Raw genomic sequence first — 19,794 nt, 5'->3', positions numbered from 1 at the left:
ATTTGTGAGTTTTGTGAGGAGGATCATCAGTAGTGATCCAATCTGAGTCTGCAACTAAGATCAAACGGGTTTTAAGTCTGTTTGATCTTAAGTTAAGGCCGAGTGTCAGGTGACGAGCAAGACCAGGAGCATAATTATTCACTGATCTTTTATCGTTGGCTGCAATAAGGAATTGACAGGTTTAATCACTTTATATGCTAATGGGGTCACAGCTCTTAATGCTCCTGTCTACCTATAAGATCCAAATGACTTTGTATGTTTTTGAGCAAACCCAACACATTGATGCAGGAGTAAAGGGATGCAGCAGTGATTAGAAGTAGCAGCAACTCTGAGAATAGCACAGAGGCGCTGTGAGATCAGCCATCATTTTCATTTTTCTGGGCCTGTTCACAGAACTTTCTGATCTCACCTTGTACACAAAAAAACATAAAACAAATAAAGAATGAGTCCGACGTTTCCACAAAACACAGGAAGCTCTGCTGACCCGTACTGCACTTTTTTATTGACACAAGAAAAAAGATGACCACAGTGAGCCAGACTTTACAGTGATTGTCTTGCAGTAACAGCAAATTTCTTCTACACAGTGCTGGAGAAATTTGGAAGCACGATGAATTTGACCTCTGACCTTTTCAGGCTGACTTTACACTGACACAACTGTTTAAAACAAAAGCTGTAACAACCCTGCTGTTCATCAGAAGAACAGAATCTCTTAAAAGTCATCTTTAAGATCCAAATGGCTTTGAGCATTTTTCCCAGAAGGCCTCAGTGGTCAAGGATCCGCAGATTTCCTGAAACAATCTTGTTCTCCAGCATGGCTCCAGCAGGAATATCTATCCGGTCACCATGATTGGCTATGATGATGACAGTACCCTGATGAATAAAACAATTAACGAGTGAAAAACTGACAGAAATGTCACGTATTCTTGCAACCTTTGTTCGAAATCAAAGGTTATTGTTAAAAAATATAGTTGAGTAGCCCTGACAGGCTGGTGACCTGTCCAGGGTGTATCCCACCTCCCGCCCTGTGGGATAAGCTCCATGAAAACTGTTGAGTCTGGCTAAAAATCTTTAAGCTGGTCTTTCTTTGAGCAAACATGTTAAAAGGTGAACTAAACATTCTGTGTATGCACTACCTATTTGCTCTAAATTTCAATCAATTTGTTCACAATGGTTAGTCAAGTTAGAAAGTGAAGGAGCTGCTCGTTATTCTGTCTAACATGGGACATAAATGAAATGTTTAATCTGGTCTGCATAGCAATAATCCTCAAAATCGGGTGGGGCCGTTTCCCCCCATTTCCTTGGAGAGTCGCAGTGTTTTAAGATTTAACTCTGAGTTTCTTTCCCTGCAAAATACATCTTGAAATGATCTCATTCAAATCAGAAAATAGTTGCAATGGAATTTCTCTTGAGAGTGGCTGAAATAAACAGAGGTATCAAGGAAAGATTTACATTTTATACTGTAAATTCTATCCAAGGACATTTCTGTTGGCAAGTATATTTGTAAATATCTCACAAAGTTCAGTTAAGGTGGAATTCCTTTCTAATTTCTGGAACAGTACTGTAGGCCCGAATAAGGCTCGACGTTAATTCAATTCAGAGAGCTGAAATAATGCTCTGTAGAAGTATTTGATTTAAGCCTGTAGGTGGCGCTGTTCAACTGTGCCTCAGTTATTGGAGCGGTTGCTTACTTTGAGAGAGACGTTCTTCCCGAAGGTGACATCTCCAGACACAGTGAGGTGATCAAGCTCCAACATGTCAGGGATGTTTTCAAACCTTGCCAGAAACTCCTGAACCTGTGGAGCAACAAAGCAAAAAGCAACCAAACCCTGATTTTATTATTTAGGCTCTCTAACATTATAACATAAAACACCTTCAGATGACTGTTCAGACTTATTTAAATAAAACTGAAACATGCTCCTACTTTCTCGCTACGCTGAGCAGCAAGCAGGTCATGATGTTGTAGCTGAAAACATTATCTTTCCATTTCCTGAGAACTGATATTTTTTTTCCTTTAGTTAACTTGTAGTTAGATTTAATTAGAAATATAACGTGATTAAACCTGTCAATTCCTTATTGCACCCAATGATAAAGTACAGAAGCTGAGAGAGGCTTGGATCGAGAGTGGAGATGATGCTTTCTGGGTGGCAGCTGACCTTTGTGAAGGAGCTGCCCAGTTTGACATGAGGCGTGGTTGGGAACTCTCTCTTCTTGCTCATGGTGAGAGAGCCGGCGTCCAGGGTGTACAGATTGGACATCACCAGCAGCAGGTCAGATGATGTCTTCACGGGCAGGAAGCGGCTACGGGGTACGTTCACACCCATGGCATTGTTAAAGCTTTTGATGGCAGCACCCACAGCTGTCTCTAGCTGGATGACATTCAGCCCACCATCCAGGGTCTACAGAGAGATGGAGCGCTTCAGTCAATAGGAGGAAAAACAGTTCCAACAGGCTCATAATCAAATTTGTTCATTCCACTCCTTATCGTCCACTCATCTTAGTGTGGTACTAATACACTTAGTACCCCACTAAGATGAGTGGACGATAAGGAGTGGAATGAACAAATTTTTTGAACTCAGGACTTTACACAAGTCCTGAGTTCAAAAATAGCTTTCAAAATAAACCAAATCTATTGACAAAATGTGCAGAAAAAACTGCTCTGAGCTAATGTCAAAAATATCTATTGTGTAAGATAAGGCCGGGGATGTATGATAACACCAATTTGTATCCTAAGACGACATATTAACAGTATTCGTCTGATAAAGCCTCTTGAGAAAATGGAAGCAGGGTTAAAAAGAAAAAGTAAAAGACAAGCAGCACACACCCAAAACATTTTAATACTGCCCCCAAAACTTTTCACAGCCTCATTACTTGAAGTACCTTTAAAATATCGCTTCATATCACAACACCAGAGAACACAAAAGCTCAGGACTGTGATTATGAGGTTTTTAAAGGTCCTTGAGTATTTTGTGGTACTTTGATTCTTAAATATCAGTTTTCTGACATTACAAGTTACAAACTTTGCAGCCTCTAGGAGCAACGTATATGTTCTACATGCAGTTTTGAGTTTGACATCCGACTCTTTTTCCTCCCAACACCAAGCGGCACCTCTTTGTTGGATGGTTGTATTTAAGAAGGATCTGAGAATTGTTGCTTAGTCATGAGCAGGTGTTTTTTTAAGTTATCCATGAAAAGGGAATCACAGTGTCACTCATGTCAGGCACACTGGATTCCTTTGGCTGAGGTTAGTGGTAATGTTTTTGCAGTGGTAGCTCCTACAAACAAGTCTAACAGCATAATGTTAAACAAAAAGATTTCCGCAGGATTACCTTTGGATTGACGATGATCTCCAGGTCCATGGAGTTCTTCTCTTGCAACCTCTTGATGGCAGGCAGAGAGATCCACAAATTGTTGGTGTTGAAGATCTTGAACTTGGTAACAGACTTAAATTCGTCAACATGGGTTTTGGGGACCTGTGCGATCTCCAGCAGCCTCAGACGATCCTCATACTGGATCAGAGTACCACCCTGGACAGAAGGGAAACAGGCTGCACAGGCCGAGCCACACTTTGTTCAGCCGGGGCCAGATCGCCATGAGGGAGATACTAAACATACCTTGACGTCGGCTCTGGTCTTGTCTGTGACCTCCATGATGAACTCGCAGCGTTTGTCGGCCGGCTGGCTCATCAGATGGTTGAGGATGAACAGGTCAACTGTGGCTCCCAGGTTGTCGATGTTGGAAACAAAGATGTACTCTTTCCCTTCAGCAATGAGTTTGTCCAGGAGCCCGGAGTTTTGGAAGCTGGCATAGATGTCTCCGTGCCCTGGTGGGTACCAGGCCTCAGCATTTTCGCCACTGGTGCCCATGCTCTTAGCAATTGGCAGGAGGGACTCCTTGTTGATCCTCGGATACCTATTAAGAAAATAAAGAGTCCGTCATTTAGACTATAAAGAACTGAAGAGCTCTCTATTCCAAGAGAAGTGAAGGAAAATCAGATGGTGGACAAAACAAATTTACCCTCAAAGCAACTTTGACACTTTTATTTTTGGACAGCAGATGTAAACGATGGCCCTTATTTACCAACAGTTTCTACACACAAATCTGTGCGCACAAATGTTTAATGCTCAAATCACTGACTTATAAATTATATTTTTCTATATTTTGTGCACTTTTGTACTTGTCTGTTTACTACCAAATCAGAGAAGACAGCATAGCTCGATATGTCTTCAGAATCTTGAATCTGGAAATGTTTTTTTAACATCATCATAAAAATTAGTAGTGAATGCTGATGCATACATGCCTGCTCTTCTTTATAGTTCATGTAGTGTACTTCAAATCAAAAGACATTTCAAGTCTTCTAAAAACTTGCTTTTCTTATTTTTCCTTATAGTCGTTGTCCTAAAGCCTAATCCGACTGTTTCGCTCTGGAGTCAAATCACTGGATTGTACTTTTTGATGAGTCCTCTGTGTTTGCTCTCATGAAGTTTTCTTTTCAGTGCAGACCTGAATATTAACATCAGGTCTGATGGACAGTGATCTGGTCTTTACTTGTCTGGATGTTCTGAATGGATCCAGCATTGTCTTCCTTCCAGGTTTTGTTTTTTTAAGAACACACCAAAGATTATTTGTCCACTGCTAACGCTCCAGGTTTCCTTTTAATGGACTTGTTGTAGTTTTACTGCTTACCAAGTTCCAAGTTCCAAGTTCAACTTTGTCACTTCAACCATATACAGTTTAAAAATACACAGTGAGGCGAAACAACGTTCCTCCAGGAACCAAGGTGCTACAAGACAAGTTAGTGCAAAAAAAAAAATAATATATAATATATCTAGTAATAATATTGTGCAAAAGAGCATTTACAGGTTGGTGTGTGCGATGGTTTGGTGGTGTAGGTCAGTGTGTTTGCGCTTGTGTTGGTTAGTCAGTCCAGTCTCAATGTTTTGAGGTATTTGAGTTAAGCTGAGTGATAATGTTAGTGTGTGTGTGTGTGTGCGTGTTTATCAGTCAGTCCCTTTTTGCTGAGGAGACGGATGGCTTGTGGAAAAAAGCTGTTGCACAGTCTGGATGTGCGTGCCCGAATGCTTCGGTACCTTTTTCCAGATGGCAGGAGTGTAAAGAGTGTGTGAGAGGGGTGTGTCCGATCAGCCACAATGCTGGTGGCTTTGCGAATGCAGCGTGTGGTGTAGATGTCCTCAATAGAGGGTAGAGAGACCCCGATGATCTTCTCTGCTGTTCCCACTATCCGCTGTAGGGTCTTGCGGTCTGATATGGCACAGCTCCCAAACCAGACAGTGATGCAGCCGCTCAGGATGCTCTCAATAGTTCCTCTATAGAAGGTGGTCAGGATCGGTGGTGGAAGCCGGGCCTTTCTCAGTCTTCTCAGAAAGAAGAGACGCTGTTGGGCTTTCTTGTGCAGGGAGCTGGTGTTGAGGGACCAGCCGAGGTCCTTCTCCAGGTGTACGCCCAGGAATTTGGTGCTGTCAACGATCTCCACAGAGGAGCCGTTGATGCTCAGCGGTGAGTGGTCGCCTCGTGTCCTCCTAAAGTCAACAACCATCTCTTTTGTCTTGTCAACATTCAGAGACAGGTTGTTGTCCTTACACCAGTCCGTTAGTCTCTGCACTTCCTCTCTGTACGCTGACTCATCGTTCTTGCTAATGAGACCCACCACGGTCGTGTCATCAGCGAATTTAATGATGTGATTTGAACTGTGTGTTGCTACACAGTCATGAGTCAGCAGTGTGAACAGCAGAGGACTGAGCACACAGCCTTGTGGGGCCCCAGTGCTCAGTGTGGTGGTGCTGGAGGTGCAGTTCCCGATCCGTACTGACTGAGGCCTTCCGGTCAGAAAGTCCAGGATCCAGTTGCAGAGGGAGGTGTTCAGGCCTAACAGGCTCAGCTTTCCGATCAGTTGTTGGGGGATGATCGTGTTAAATGCTGAGCTGAAATCTATGTACAGCATTCGGACGTGTGAGTCCTTCTTGTCCAAGTGTGTCAGGGCAAGATGGAGTGCAGTGGAGATGGCGTCGTCCGTTGAGCGGTTATGGCGGTATGCAAATTGCATTGGGTCCAGTGAGGGGGGCAGCAGGGTCTTGATGTGTCTCATGACGAGCCGTTCGAAGCACTTCATGATGGTGGGTGTAAGTGGGTGTAAGTTACCACTTTAACAATGACATATGTACAGTGGGGCAAAAAAGTATTTAGTCAGCCACCGATTGTGCAAGTTCCCCCACTTAAAATGATGACAGAGGTCAGTAATTTGCACCAGAGGTACACTTCAACTGTGAGAGACAGAATGTGAAAAAAAAATCCATGAATTCACATGGTAGGATTTGTAAAGAATTTATTCATAAATCAGGGTGGAAAATAAGTATTTGGTCACCTCAAACAAGGAAAATCTCTGGCTCTCACAGACCTGTAACGTCTTCTGTAAGAAGCTTTTCTGTCCCCCACTCGTTACCTGTATGAATGGCACCTGTTTGAACTCATCATCTGTATAAAAGACACCTGTCCACAGCCTCAAACAGTCAGACTCCAAACTCCGCCATGGCCAAGACCAAAGAGCTTTCGAAGGACACCAGGAAAAGTATTGTAGACCTGCACCAGACTGGGAAGAGGGAATCTACAATAGGCAAGCAGCTTGGTGTGAAAAAATCAACTGTGGGAGCAATCATCAGAAAATGGAAGACATACAAGACCACTGATAATCTCCCTCGATCTGGGGCTCCACGCAAGATCTCATCCCGTGGGGTCAAAATGATCATGAGAACGGTGAGCAAAGATCCCAGAACCACACGGGGGGACCTGGTGAATGACCTGCAGAGAGCTGGGACCAAAGTAACAAAGGTCACCATCAGTAACACACTACAACGGCAGGGAATCAAATCCCGCAGTGCCAGACGTGTTCCGCTGCTGAAGCCAGTGCATGTCCAGGCCCGTCTGAAGTTTGCCAGAGAGCACATGGATGATACAGCAGAGGATTGGGAGAATGTCATGTGGTCAGATGAAACCAAAGTAGAACTTTTTGGTATAAACTCAACTCGTCGTGTTTGGAGGAAGAAGAATACTGAGTTGCATCCCAAGAACACCATACCTACTGTGAAGCATGGGGGTGGAAACATCATGCTATGGGGCTGTTTTTCTGCCAAGGGGACAGGACGACTGATCCGTGTTAAGGACAGAATGAATGGGGCCATGTATCGTGAGATTTTGAGCCAAAACCTCCTTCCATCAGTGAGAACTTTGAAGATGAAACGAGGCTGGGTCTTCCAACATGACAATGATCCAAAACACACCGCCCGGGCAACAAAGGAGTGGCTCCGTAAGAAGCATTTGAAAGTCCTGGAGTGGCCTAGCCAGTCTCCAGACCTCAACCCCATAGAAAATCTGTGGCGGGAGTTGAAAGTCCATGTTGCTCGGCGACAGCCCCAAAACATCACTGCTCTCGAGAAGATCTGCATGGAGGAATGGGCCAAAATACCAGCTACTGTGTGTGCAAACCTGGTAAAGACCTATAGTAAACGTTTGACCTCTGTTATTGCCAACAAAGGTTATGTTACAAAGTATTGAGTTGTATTTTTGTTATTGACCAAATACTTATTTTCCACCCTGATTTACCAATAAATTCTTTACAAATCCTACCATGTGGATTCATGGATTTTTTTTTCACATTCTGTCTCTCACAGTTGAAGTGTACCTCTGGTGCAAATTACTGACCTCTGTCATCATTTTAGGTGGGGGAACTTGCACAATCGGTGGCTGACTAAATACTTTTTTGCCCCACTGTAGGTCTTTACCAGGTTTGCACACACAGTAGCTGGTATTTTGGCCCATTCCTCCATGCAGATCTTCTCGAGAGCAGTGATGTTTTGGGGCTGTCGCCGAGCAACACGGACTTCCAACTCCCGCCACAGATTTTCTATGGGGTTGAGGTCTGGAGACTGGCTAGGCCACTCTAGGACTTTCAAATGCTTCTTACGGAGCCACTCCTTTGTTGCCCGGGCGGTGTGTTTTGGATCATTGTCATGTTGGAAGACCCAGCCTCGTTTCATCTTCAAAGTTCTCACTGATGGAAGGAGGTTTTGGCTCAAAATCTCACGATACATGGCCCCATTCATTCTGTCCTTAACACGGATCAGTCGTCCTGTCCCCTTGGCAGAAAAACAGCCCCATAGCATGATGTTTCCACCCCCATGCTTCACAGTAGGTATGGTGTTCTTGGGATGCAACTCAGTATTCTTCTTCCTCCAAACACGACGAGTTGAGTTTATACCAAAAAGTTCTACTTTGGTTTCATCTGACCACATGACATTCTCCCAATCCTCTGCTGTATCATCCATGTGCTCTCTGGCAAACTTCAGACGGGCCTGGACATGCACTGGCTTCAGCAGCGGAACACGTCTGGCACTGCGGGATTTGATTCCCTGCCGTTGTAGTGTGTTACTGATGGTGACCTTTGTTACTTTGGTCCCAGCTCTCTGCAGGTCATTCACCAGGTCCCCCCGTGTGGTTCTGGGATCTTTGCTCACCGTTCTCATGATCATTTTGACCCCACGGGATGAGATCTTGCGTGGAGCCCCAGATGGAGGGAGATTATCAGTGGTCTTGTATGTCTTCCATTTTCTGATGATTGCTCCCACAGTTGATTTTTTCATACCAAGCTGCTTGCCTATTGTAGATTCACTCTTCCCAGTCTGGTGCAGGTCTACAATACTTTTCCTGGTGTCCTTCGAAAGCTCTTTAGTCTTGGCCATGGCGGAGTTTGGAGTCTGACTGTTTGAGGCTGTGGACAGGTGTCTTTTATACAGATGATGAGTTCAAACAGGTGCCATTCATACAGGTAACGAGTGGGGGACAGAAAAGCTTCTTACAGAAGACGTTACAGGTCTGTGAGAGCCAGAGATTTTCCTTGTTTGAGGTGACCAAATACTTATTTTCCACCCTGATTTACGTATAAATTCTTTACAAATCCTACCATGTGGATTCATGGATTTTTTTTTCACATTCTGTCTCTCACAGTTGAAGTGTACCTCTGGTGCAAATTACTGACTTCTGTCATCATTTTAAGTGGGGGAACTTGCACAATCGGTGGCTGACTAAATACTTTTTTGCCCCACTGTAACTTCCATCTGTCTCTGTTTCCATCCACCCAAAAAATAATGAACCATTTCTTTAATCACCTCTGGCTTTTTACACTTATTTCATACTTAACAGATTTTGTTCACAGACTCTCCGTATGTGTGTGTGTGTGTGCGCACTGCACCTGCTCTGATTGAAAGTGTGGATTTTGACTTGGTGGTGTTTGTATTTCTGCAGGATCTTCTTTGTATCCTCGTCGGTGTTGAAGGAGTTCATGAGTACAAGCGGCACGTCAGCATTAAAGGTTTTGTTTAGATGCTGAAAACACACAATCATTTAGCACCATGTTAGAACAACAATTGCCTCAAGGTAGTTCACCAGAGGCAAAAACATGACCCTGGACTCATCCTGATCATCAGAGGTTAAGATGTGCAGTGTTTTTCTGCATTCTTACCTCAATTTGTTTCACTGTCAAGTCCAAGAAGGTGTTCTCATTGCGGACACTGATCAGACTCTTTGGGCCCTTGCAGCCCATGCTGGTTCCTAGACCGCCATTCAGTTTGACCACAGCAAGTTTGTTGAGACTGACAGCGATGTTGTCGGGTAGTCCCCTCGCCTTGATCCTGTCATAGGGCTGGATCTGAGCAAAATCCCACAAATGAGTAAGATGGGAGTTAAAAGTCTACGAAGAGTAGAGCTTTTTTTTTAATACTGTAAAACAAAACAGTGAAGAGGCTCAAGTTAAGGTCAAGGTGAGATTGAACAAACAGTTCAGTTTGTTTTACATGTAAGTCATCAGGATGTTATGCAACAATACAACCAGGCTTTAGTCTGATAAGCACAGACAGCAATTCTCAATTCTTTATTTATTTGTCACATGTAGTTATAGCTGGTACAACATACAGTGAAATGTTTTTCCTGGCTAAAAAAGTACTCCCCCCGACTGTGCAGACATGCTAAAAAGGATTTTACATAAACTAAAAAAAAAAGGGGGGGGGGGGGGGGGGGGAGAAACAAAAGTTAAAAAGTAAAAAATAATATAAAAAACAATGTAAAAGTCCATATGTTTGTGCTTATAAGTATATATCCATGACGTGCAGGATATTGTACTGTAATAATTTAAATGAAAAAACTATAAAAATATACATTATTTACATAGTACAGATATATATAATAAGGTACGGATAAGGTTCAGCAAACAGCTCTGCAAGTTACACAGTGAAACCCATCAGTGCTAGATTTGTTTGTTCACTACAAAGCTGCTATGTCACCACCAGAAATGAGGAGTAACGCATGAAAAGTAGTGCATTACTGTAATCTGATTACTTTTCTCAAGTAACGATTAAAGTAAGGGATTACTATTGCAAAAAGTAATTCGATTACTGTACTTTCCCGTATGCACGCTGTGTTACTGCACCGTGATTTTGTTTGTGAGAGTGTCTCATGACAATGACGTACGAGCGTGCGACGTCCGTGGCAACAGACGTGTGCAGATCAACAAGTATGAGTAACATATTATGAGATATATATTATAATATGAGAGAGTATGATCGTGCAGCGCTTAAAGCTCGGAAGTACTGACATTACTTTGAGTTTGATTCTGTAAAAAGTAACAGAAACATTAGCGTCCGCTGTTCACTCTGTGAGGGAAGAAAACTTCTTTCTACAAAAAGTAAAGTTCAAATTGAGCGAGCACCCAGCACGCTGCCACGGGAGTGTGAAATCCACAGAGAAACCCCCGGACCCCCCCGCTGACATGGCCACTGCAGCACCGGGCAAACCTCCACCCGCCCCACTCCTGCTAAACAGGTGACAATAGATTTAAGAGCGACAGGAGTCGGTGCCGATGAGTTTTTGATTTTATTTATTTTTTGCTGTGTTTTACTTGCATGTATTTGAAAGAGTGTGAACACAAAAAATATTTTATTTTATTTTATATGCTGGAATATGAAGAAAATAGGTTTAACTGTTAAACAAATTTCTTCAAGTCAAACACTGTTGCATATAATTTAATTTTTGCTTGATGCAATGTGCATAAAGTTGAAAGATTAAACCTAAAAAATGTTTTAAAAAAAACTTTTTCATTTGATTCAATTTTATATGATGGATTATGCAGAAAAAATAGAATTGGCCTGAAAGGTCTGTTGCTTTATTACGTATTCAGGTTGTGCATCATGTTTTTAAAAAGTAACTAAGCAATAAAGTAACGAATTACTTTTGAAAATAAGTAATCAGTAAAGTAACAGGATTCCTTTCTTGGAGAAGTAATCAGTAACTAATTACTATTTTAAAGTAACTTGACCAACACTGCTGACCACTGCAGACTGGGAGCTAGTTGTCCAGCTGTCACAATTTGCCCCTCTTTAAACTTTCTCAAATCCTCACGCTTGCCCATTTTTCCTGCTTCGACCAGATCAACTTTGGGGACACAATTTTCACTTGTTCCCCAATATATCAAATCCATGTTAGGAATATCTGCTTGCAGATATTACACAGAACCAAGAGTAATAAAAGACTGTCTGAAACTGTGATAGCAGCAGTCTGGCGCTCACAGGTATTACCTCATTATTTGAAACATTGACCATGTTTGTAACAGCATATATATCCATTACAGATAATAAGGAAAAACATAACACTTCCACATTCGTGATATAATGTTAATGTATATTTTTATAGAGAGATGTTTCTGTGGTACAAATGTCTACAGTAAGACCATTTACTTGAACCCTTTTTATATTCAGACAAACATGCATACCCAGATACAAATATATGTGTAGCTGGGTATTAGAACATGGACAAGTAAACTAAATGTGTATATATGTATATTCATATCATTTCTAGTAAGAATTAAATAAAAAAATGTGTAGGGAAACCAATTTGAATCTCTGTGGTGTTTTTTAGCTTCCAAATGGTGCATGCCGAATAAAGCCTGCTGGGTCTATACTGGGTGAAGCTGTAGTCTACAGTTATGGGCAGGAGGAGTTTTCTATTTTAAGGTTTTACTTGGATATTTGTGGCTCCATTATTAAACAGTAACTTTTTCCAAAACAGATAACCTCCCGTAACTGGAATGAACAGAGTTACTTTTGGAAGTGCAGTCTTCTGACTTTTCAAACCTCATGACACAGTGTGACACACAGAAAGGACACATGTATTTATGGTCACACTACACACCATATCAAAGCTGGATTTCTGCCCGTGCTTCTATAAACAGCTATCCAACAACAGAGCAACTGTTAAATATATAGCAAGTCACACTGTAACAAACACTGGGACATCTTGTATTGCTTTTCTCTTCATGCTTTGTGATGTTCTGAGGTTTTTAAAGATCTACTGGAATGGTGTGAGCTTGGAGGCCGACCAAAGACGGTCAGCTGCAGGTGATCAGCTATAGAGGAATCTATGACCTTTGCTCTATGACCTCAGTAAAGTCTTGCCTCACGTGTTTGTGGATGTATTGGAGAGCAAATTGGGTTTAGTGTCTTGCTCAAGGATATTTGGCATGCAGACTGCAGCAGCCGGGAACTGACCAACAAACCTTGTGATTAATAGAGAACCTGCTCTGCCTGTTGAGCTACAGGAGGCCAAAGCTTGAGAAAACAAGTGGACAGCTCCACGGCCACCAGTGATTTTGGTTTTTAACAGCAAAAATGAATTATATCCATTATTCCTGTAATATTCCTTTGAGATATCCACAGCTCATCATGACTGTAAATATATTAGTGTTTGTTTCAACTCTGGAAAATATTCAGTCGAAGACTGAAATAAACTGACACATGAAAATGTGAGGGTGGTTTCATGGACAATGTCAAAAACTGTGTAAATAAAGGATTTAAAACCTCCATCACATTGTCTTGATGCATGCTCAATCACCAAGGTATGGAAATCCCACAAAGTCGATGCTGTACATATAAAGGCGAGTGTTACGCATGTCTTGCACCAGTAAACTTAGAACGCAGTGTCTCATTTTCTCTGAACCACGCTCATGACGACAGCGGTGGTTTGAGGCACAGGGTGATTAAGGTCAGAAGGGGAGTGCGAGTGGAAGATGTGTGGGTGCTCCGCACGACACTCTGAAATGCTCCAGCAGTCAGGCTAATCTTAGTCCTAACCTTCACTTGGCTGATATGTTTGGGAACACCGTAGGCAGGAACTGAACATGTGTGTGAAATGTCACCATGCTGACAAACAGTTGGCTTTGGCCTGAGCGTTCACTATCCTCAGATCTGGTTGCAGTAGCTTGTTTTTGAAGTATGACACCCGTCGCCACAGTGGTGTAGGAGAGTCAGGAGAGTGCATGTTAACCTTAGCATAAAGACTGGAGTTAGGTAAGTGCGCGCTAGCCTCACTGTTACAAGTTAATAAGTAAACATTGTACTCTAATAATACGATTACTCATCTTTAAAATGTTCATTTTTGAATTCACCTTTCTAAAACGTTGCCTGTTGATTTCTTTGAACTTTTAATATAATTCATCTGAAGGATAAATAAACACGTGAAAGAAATTGGTGTTTGGAATAAAGCACAGTGTAGATGGTGTTTGCAGCCATGAAGCCCATCACCACACTGGCTGCAAACTCTTGGGACAGGACATCTCTACATGAATTGAATTGAATTAATGATTAAGCTGAACTATGCAGTAAGTGAGTTTGCTTTTTAGGGGCATATAAAAGTCTTAAAAAATGTTTAATTCTTAATTTAAAAGCTTCAGAAGGTCTTTTCAAAGACTGTTCAGGGTTGGAGTTGATCTAAGAGTGGATGCTGCTCCTGCACATACTGTATAACATGTACACAGCTTTAAGATATAAACTGAAGCAGTTAGAAAATATTTGGAAAAATACATTTGCTCATCTGTAGATTATGTAATTATTCCCTTACAATTTAAGCAGCTGTGGATTGTTAGCAGGTCCCAACTGTGAGGTTTTTCTTACATATTTCTGTTGCCCTCAGATGGGTTATATTCTAGCTTACTTTTATTTAGCTTACTTCTAGAATAATTTATTAATCCCTGAGGAAATTATGTGGTCGCAGTTATTCCAAGACAGTAAGAACTGTAACCAACTAAACTACAAGTGCAGATGATGCGCAGAGAGTGAGGGCGTGCAACTATCACACTGCGTACTTGCACTTTAGATGGAACATTTAAAGCACATATGAGCACCAGCACAGAGCACTGCAATGTCAAAACTCAAGCCGTGTTAACCAGAAACATTATCTTGTGCTCACCAACTCCTCCGGTGGCCGGCTGATCTTGGCCCAGTCCACTGAAGGCCCTTTGACTTGCAGGAATCTGTGGAAGAGCTTCTTGAAACCATCAAAATCTTTTCTGGAGATCTGAAACAAAAGAAGTCAAATATCAAAACTCACTGATTAGGAATCTATGTTTAACGTCTATATGTTGCATTTATCTAGAGTGATTTTTCACTGGCTTTCAAACTACCCTTCCTACATTAAATAAATCAATACAAAATAAGCTTTATTAGAAACAGTCAGTCAGTCGGACGCCAGAAAGGTTGGCTATACATCAATAAAAGCTTCAAACTAAAAACACAAAGGTGATTTTATTTACAAACATTTTGTTTTTGTCAGCTAATCATATTAAAGCTCTAATCTGCAGGTTGGTTTACATGTCTACCCTGGTTTCTTAAAGTGCACCCCTAATAATATTTTATGTAGCCCACAAGCATAACAAGGACAAAGTGGACTTCATTCACAGTGCATACTGTGGTATATTAGTGCAGAACAAGACCAAAGGGATGTCTTTAGAATTTCAACTTCTTATGTGATCATAGCAGATGAAACCTTCATAACTTGGATAAGACAGCTGGTTTCAAGAGGTGAAATGGCTTTAAACCAGCACAAAAACATAATCGACCACGAACAACCACCTCATTAAAAGACAAACTGAAAACATTTCACACAAGCGCAGTGTCCCTGGACTTTGAGACCTCACACACAAACACAAAGTTCATCTGTGAAAACAGGTTAGACGTGTCTAAAGTTGCTTTTTCACTTTCTCATATATGCTTGCTTCATAAATTAGCACCATAACAGGTTTATAAGCTATCAATTAATGTTGTAGCATGTTAAAAGAAAAGGAGCAGCATTGTCTTCGTTCATCCTTCAGAGTGACAGCTACACCACATTAAAATCTTCATAATGTCTGAGGCCGATTACTGAAGCAGGTATGAATCATTTACAGGACCTCTGGGTTGTTCACCTCAGGTTCCCCCGTCAGGCCAAATTTCTGCCAACAAAATCTACATGCTCAGATGAATGTAATGGACTCTCTGTACAAACATTTGTTCTACATATATAACAGATCAATGAGTCCATGGCATCTGTCACCTCGTGTGTCTCCCAAAAACTACAAGAATGTAACAGAAAATTACAAATTTAACAAAAGTAGCGAATCAGATGCTGTCTTATGCTACAGTGCAAACACCGCATCCTTCAAGAACCACATCGCTTCAGAGCTAAATCTGACAAAATGAAAATTACTAGTAAAAACCAAACAGTTAATGGCAAAAAAGCTGATGGCGCTTTGTGTCATTACAACCTACGCACCAACTCTGTGACGACCCTGTGATAGAAACTTTGTTTTAATTTAACAAAACCATAAGAAAGAAGATGACAAAAGCTCGAAGGATGAGAAGAACAAACACAAAAAAAACGTACACATGGCCAGTCGCCAGTCTGCGTGCAGTAAAAGTAATGGGTATGTGTTACCTTATTTGACATATGCATGTTTTCTCTCACATATTAACTACAATTAGGTAAATGAAACCTCAATTAACAAAACTGTAGAGGGAAAAATAGTATTAAATTACAAAAAAGCTTTTCTGGGGCTGCACGAGATAATCCTATGCAGAAAAATCCCACGTTTACTCCTGTCCTGTGATGTTTGAGAGGATTTTTCAGAGTTTCAGAGCATTTGTGGGGATGTTTGGAGGGAGCAGCAGAGCCAAAGGCGTTCCCACCTCTGCTTCAGCTTTGTTGGTTGTGGTGAGCAGAGCCTCCAGCTCGCGGTGCATCGAATCCTCATGTTGCTGACGGAGCTTCTCCTCAAACTCTGTCATTGCTCTCCGAGTCAGATCTGTAAGCATACGCATGGGTCGTCTTCATTTAATTTAACTGTAGATGTGTTGCTCAAAGATTAAATACACAGGCTGTTACTGGTTTCCAAATATATTTTAGAAAAAGAGCCACAGTTAAAGGAACAATTATAATCTGTGAATTGGAATTTATTCTTTACTGCATTCTTAGGTGCCAGCTGCAACTTTGAATATATTTTAATATTCATTTAGCTAATTTCTCTGTCCTTTTATTTCTCTGTCAGCTACATAAATTATAAGTGCTTTAAAAAAAAAACCTTTAAAGCTCAGGTTTGACAGGAATTGTAATTCTGGAATTAAACGCTTGTACTTTATCCTTAATACATCAAATATTAGGTCACACATTAAGCTTGGGAACAAATAATTACATACGGAATTACATAAGAAAAAAAAGTTAGTGCAACACAAACCAGTCAGCAGAAGCTCACTTTTAAAACAGTACGAGGTGCTTTTATGTCAGTGTTTGTGTCAATACTAAAGTCTGACTTTCAGGATGTCTGAGGACGTGCTGGAGTCTTCAAGTCGCTTTTTTACCCCTCGGGTAATCTTGGTGACTGAGAGTTTAAGGAAAAACCAGAAAATCTATTGACACTAACAACACGAATGTCTGAGGGAACAGACTTGCACTCAGAAAGTCCATCCTGTCAACCAAGATGCAAACTTACCAGCTACAGTCAGAGTCATTTTAACAGTGGGGGCGAGCTCAGCAGAAACGAAGCAGCTGGCAGCTTTTGGTGGCAGGTATGTCAGCTCACAGTGAACAATGGTCCCAAAGAAAAGCAGAGTGAGCAGCTGTCAGAGAACAACACACATACTCCTCATCCTCAGCTCAGAGGAAGCTCACAGAGCCGCTGCTCTGACCCCAAGCTTAATTCAAGGCCTGCCCCCAACCCCACACACCAATCACAAGCTGCCAGGGGGTTTGTCACAAGGCGCTGTGTACCGTTGAAACATTCAGTTAATCAGTTCTTTAAGAAACAGAATACAGATTGGCTTTTTATGTCCTGCGTTACAGTAAAAATCTGATTTCTAGATTTCAGATTTTTTTTTTAGTGTCAACTTTATATTAAAAAATAAAAACTATCCAAAGGCCTTAAAGCTTGAGGTAGACCTGGCTGACAAGCCAAGGTCAGGATTGCTCATACTATAACAACTTCCTCAGTCACAGAGTAGGTCCACCCTAAAACTGTTTGTTCGTCTATTTTACCTTCTGCAGTTGCCCACAGTTGGGGGTTGCCCACTCATGTCTTCACATCTACCTCCTGAGGATTCCCACCCCATCATTCTACTTTGACGAGTCTCTCAAGCTTCTGTAGATTTGATGGCCACAGCCTTTCAGTGGGATGTGCAGGTCGGTCAATAATATTCACTTTGGACTTTGCCATGTAGTTCTTCACCAGAGATGATGTATGTTATGGGTTGTTGTTTTGAAAGACACAGCGATAACCTAGATCTAATTCTGCTGCTTGAGGTTTCTTTCAAATTTCTTCACGTCCTTTCTTTATGATTCCTTTCACAATACTCCCAACACAGTGTTTCACTGAGAGGATGGTGTTCTTTGGGTTTCTTTTTCTAAACATAAGAAGAGCTTCAGTTTAATGTCATCTGACCAAAGGATGGCCTTCCAGTATGCATAATCTTTCTCCAGGTTGTCCTGAGCTTGAACATATCGCTTGTGCAGAAGTGGAGTTTTTCTTGGTGTGTAAAAGGTTCTGGTATTGACCTTCTTTAAGACTACAATTTCTGACAGGGAAGTCAGTCATTGCTGTCTTCGTAGTGGTTCTGGAGTCTTAAGCCACTTCTCTCACTAGTTTTCTTTTCAGCATGTTTGAAATCATCCACTTTTCATCTCTGTCAGGCTTTTTCTATACGGTGTACAGAAAAAGTCTAAAATGTTTTTTTAGCATGTTTTTTCAAGTGACAAACCCTTGCTTAAGTTTTTATACTGTGTGTAAGTTGGAAGTTATCCTTCACATTAAACTCAATTTTGCTTTGAGCATTACAGAGATGAAGCATTTCCATTGCACAGCTGTACTTCATGCTAGTCCAGTTTTTCAGGGGGCTAATATTGTTGACAATTCTTTTTTGTCGTTATTCTATTTTATTGTGTGCAAACAGAAATAATTTATGCTTCTAAAGAAAACTGGTACGTGTAGAAACGCTATGCTGAAAATAAAATATTAATAAAAAAATCAATTCACCTTTTTAAATGTGAGGTTTTGCTATATTTCTTCCATTCAGATAATCCATTTAGTTGGTTTCCCAAGTTATCAGTGGTTTGTTGCTGAAATCACCTGCAAGCTTTAATGGTGACCTTTACCCTGACCTTTACGCTGCTGTTTAAAGGTCAAAGGTTGAGATTCCAGTCCAGCTGGCACAACGTAAAGGCACGTATCATTGCACCACAAAGAAAAAACTGCAACGTTTGCTTAAAATTCACTAAAGCTATCAGCTGCAGATTGTTGTGTGTCCATTTGGCTGTAGGGTGTGTGAAGACCGTGGTGAAACGTTTCTGTTCAGCGCGCACACACAGGGCAGAAGCAGTTTCGTGTTTGAGCGCTTTTCAATGTTCATTTACGCTTCTCCAAACACTCGTTTTGACCAACGTGCAAAGCAGCCACAGCTCTCACTGAGCTCTCACTGAGCTCTTACTCACCTGAACACTGTCAAAGTAACGGAAGGGCCTCAAAACACACCCGAGAACAACACGGACAACTTCAGACGGGGATCGAGTAGGGCTCAGACCGGGGAGTTCATTTTAATTTAAAAACAAATAACATTAAAAGGTGTCGTCATCCTGCCTTTAGCTTGTAGCTGACAGCAGCCACAACCAGCTCCGCGCAGCGCGAGCCGGGATGGTAAGTGACGTAACGGTGCGCCCTTTAGTGCCAAGTGGTGATTGGCTAAAAACGCCTGTCAATCGAAGCTGCTGGCCATTAACCCTTCTTCCTTTTTCTACAGATAGATCCACCAAACTGCAAAACTCTACAAAGAAAACCAAGAAAACCCTGTTTACGTCCCCAAGCCCCCAAAATTGTCACATCTAAAACTTTTATGCTGTTTGCTGCAGGTTTTAGCCCCATTTCTTTATATTATTTATTTATGGTTATAACGGGAGGAATGCATGCTTTTAAAAGGAGCTGGTGGATATTTAAATTGATCCATTTATCTGTCTCTCTGTCTTTTGTAGGCCAGTGCTTAATTTTACAAAAACAAAACAAAAACAGCTTTAGTATAACTGCCATTTATTCTTTTGAAGTTAACAAGCCTTCATTACTGATCTCCTGTTTCCACATATCTTACTCTGGTTTTATTTGTATTGTATTCATTTCTATTAAAAAAAGAAAAAGAAATCTTCTATTGTTGATAAAAAAAAAAAAAGGTTTCATTTATATAAACACTGGTAATACAATTGAAACCCTATAGTTACCTATTAATTTAGTTGCAAACAGGAAGAGTCTGATTATAAATTATTAACTGAACGCAACACAAAAAAATCCTCAGCTGTCTATGTGCAGATTGATACTGCCCTCTTGTGGCTAATAGGCTTTTACTGCAACTGTCTGGAGGATTTAATAGAAATCACAAAGTAAAGGTATCATCA

At 41.2% G+C, this 19,794-nt stretch overlaps 1 protein-coding gene across 2 annotated transcripts; it reads right to left on the bottom strand.

The window, feature by feature from the left end:
* Nucleotides 1–480: 480 nt before the first annotated feature.
* LOC101487688 (UTP--glucose-1-phosphate uridylyltransferase) lies at nt 481–19,051 on the bottom strand. Of its 2 annotated transcripts, none has more exons than XM_004562176.3 (10): nt 18,847–19,051; nt 16,056–16,171; nt 14,302–14,409; nt 9,530–9,715; nt 9,260–9,393; nt 3,612–3,909; nt 3,327–3,524; nt 2,154–2,396; nt 1,689–1,793; nt 481–870 (listed from the first exon to the last, which is right to left on the bottom strand). In XM_004562176.3, the coding sequence occupies exons 2-10, from the start codon at nt 16,152–16,154 to the stop codon at nt 763–765; spliced, it is 1,479 nt and encodes a 492-aa protein (XP_004562233.2). In that variant the 5' UTR covers nt 16,155–16,171; nt 18,847–19,051; the 3' UTR covers nt 481–762. The 2 variants fall into 2 exon arrangements, with proteins under 2 accessions (XP_004562233.2, XP_004562232.2); XM_004562175.5 differs by lacking the exon at nt 18,847–19,051 and adding an exon at nt 16,856–17,041.
* Nucleotides 19,052–19,794: the final 743 nt, after the last annotated feature.

Source organism: Maylandia zebra, linkage group LG6, assembly GCF_041146795.1.
Source record: "Maylandia zebra isolate NMK-2024a linkage group LG6, Mzebra_GT3a, whole genome shotgun sequence".
Taxonomy (NCBI): Eukaryota; Metazoa; Chordata; class Actinopteri; order Cichliformes; family Cichlidae; genus Maylandia; species Maylandia zebra.
This window is presented reverse-complemented; position numbering and strand designations above follow the sequence as displayed.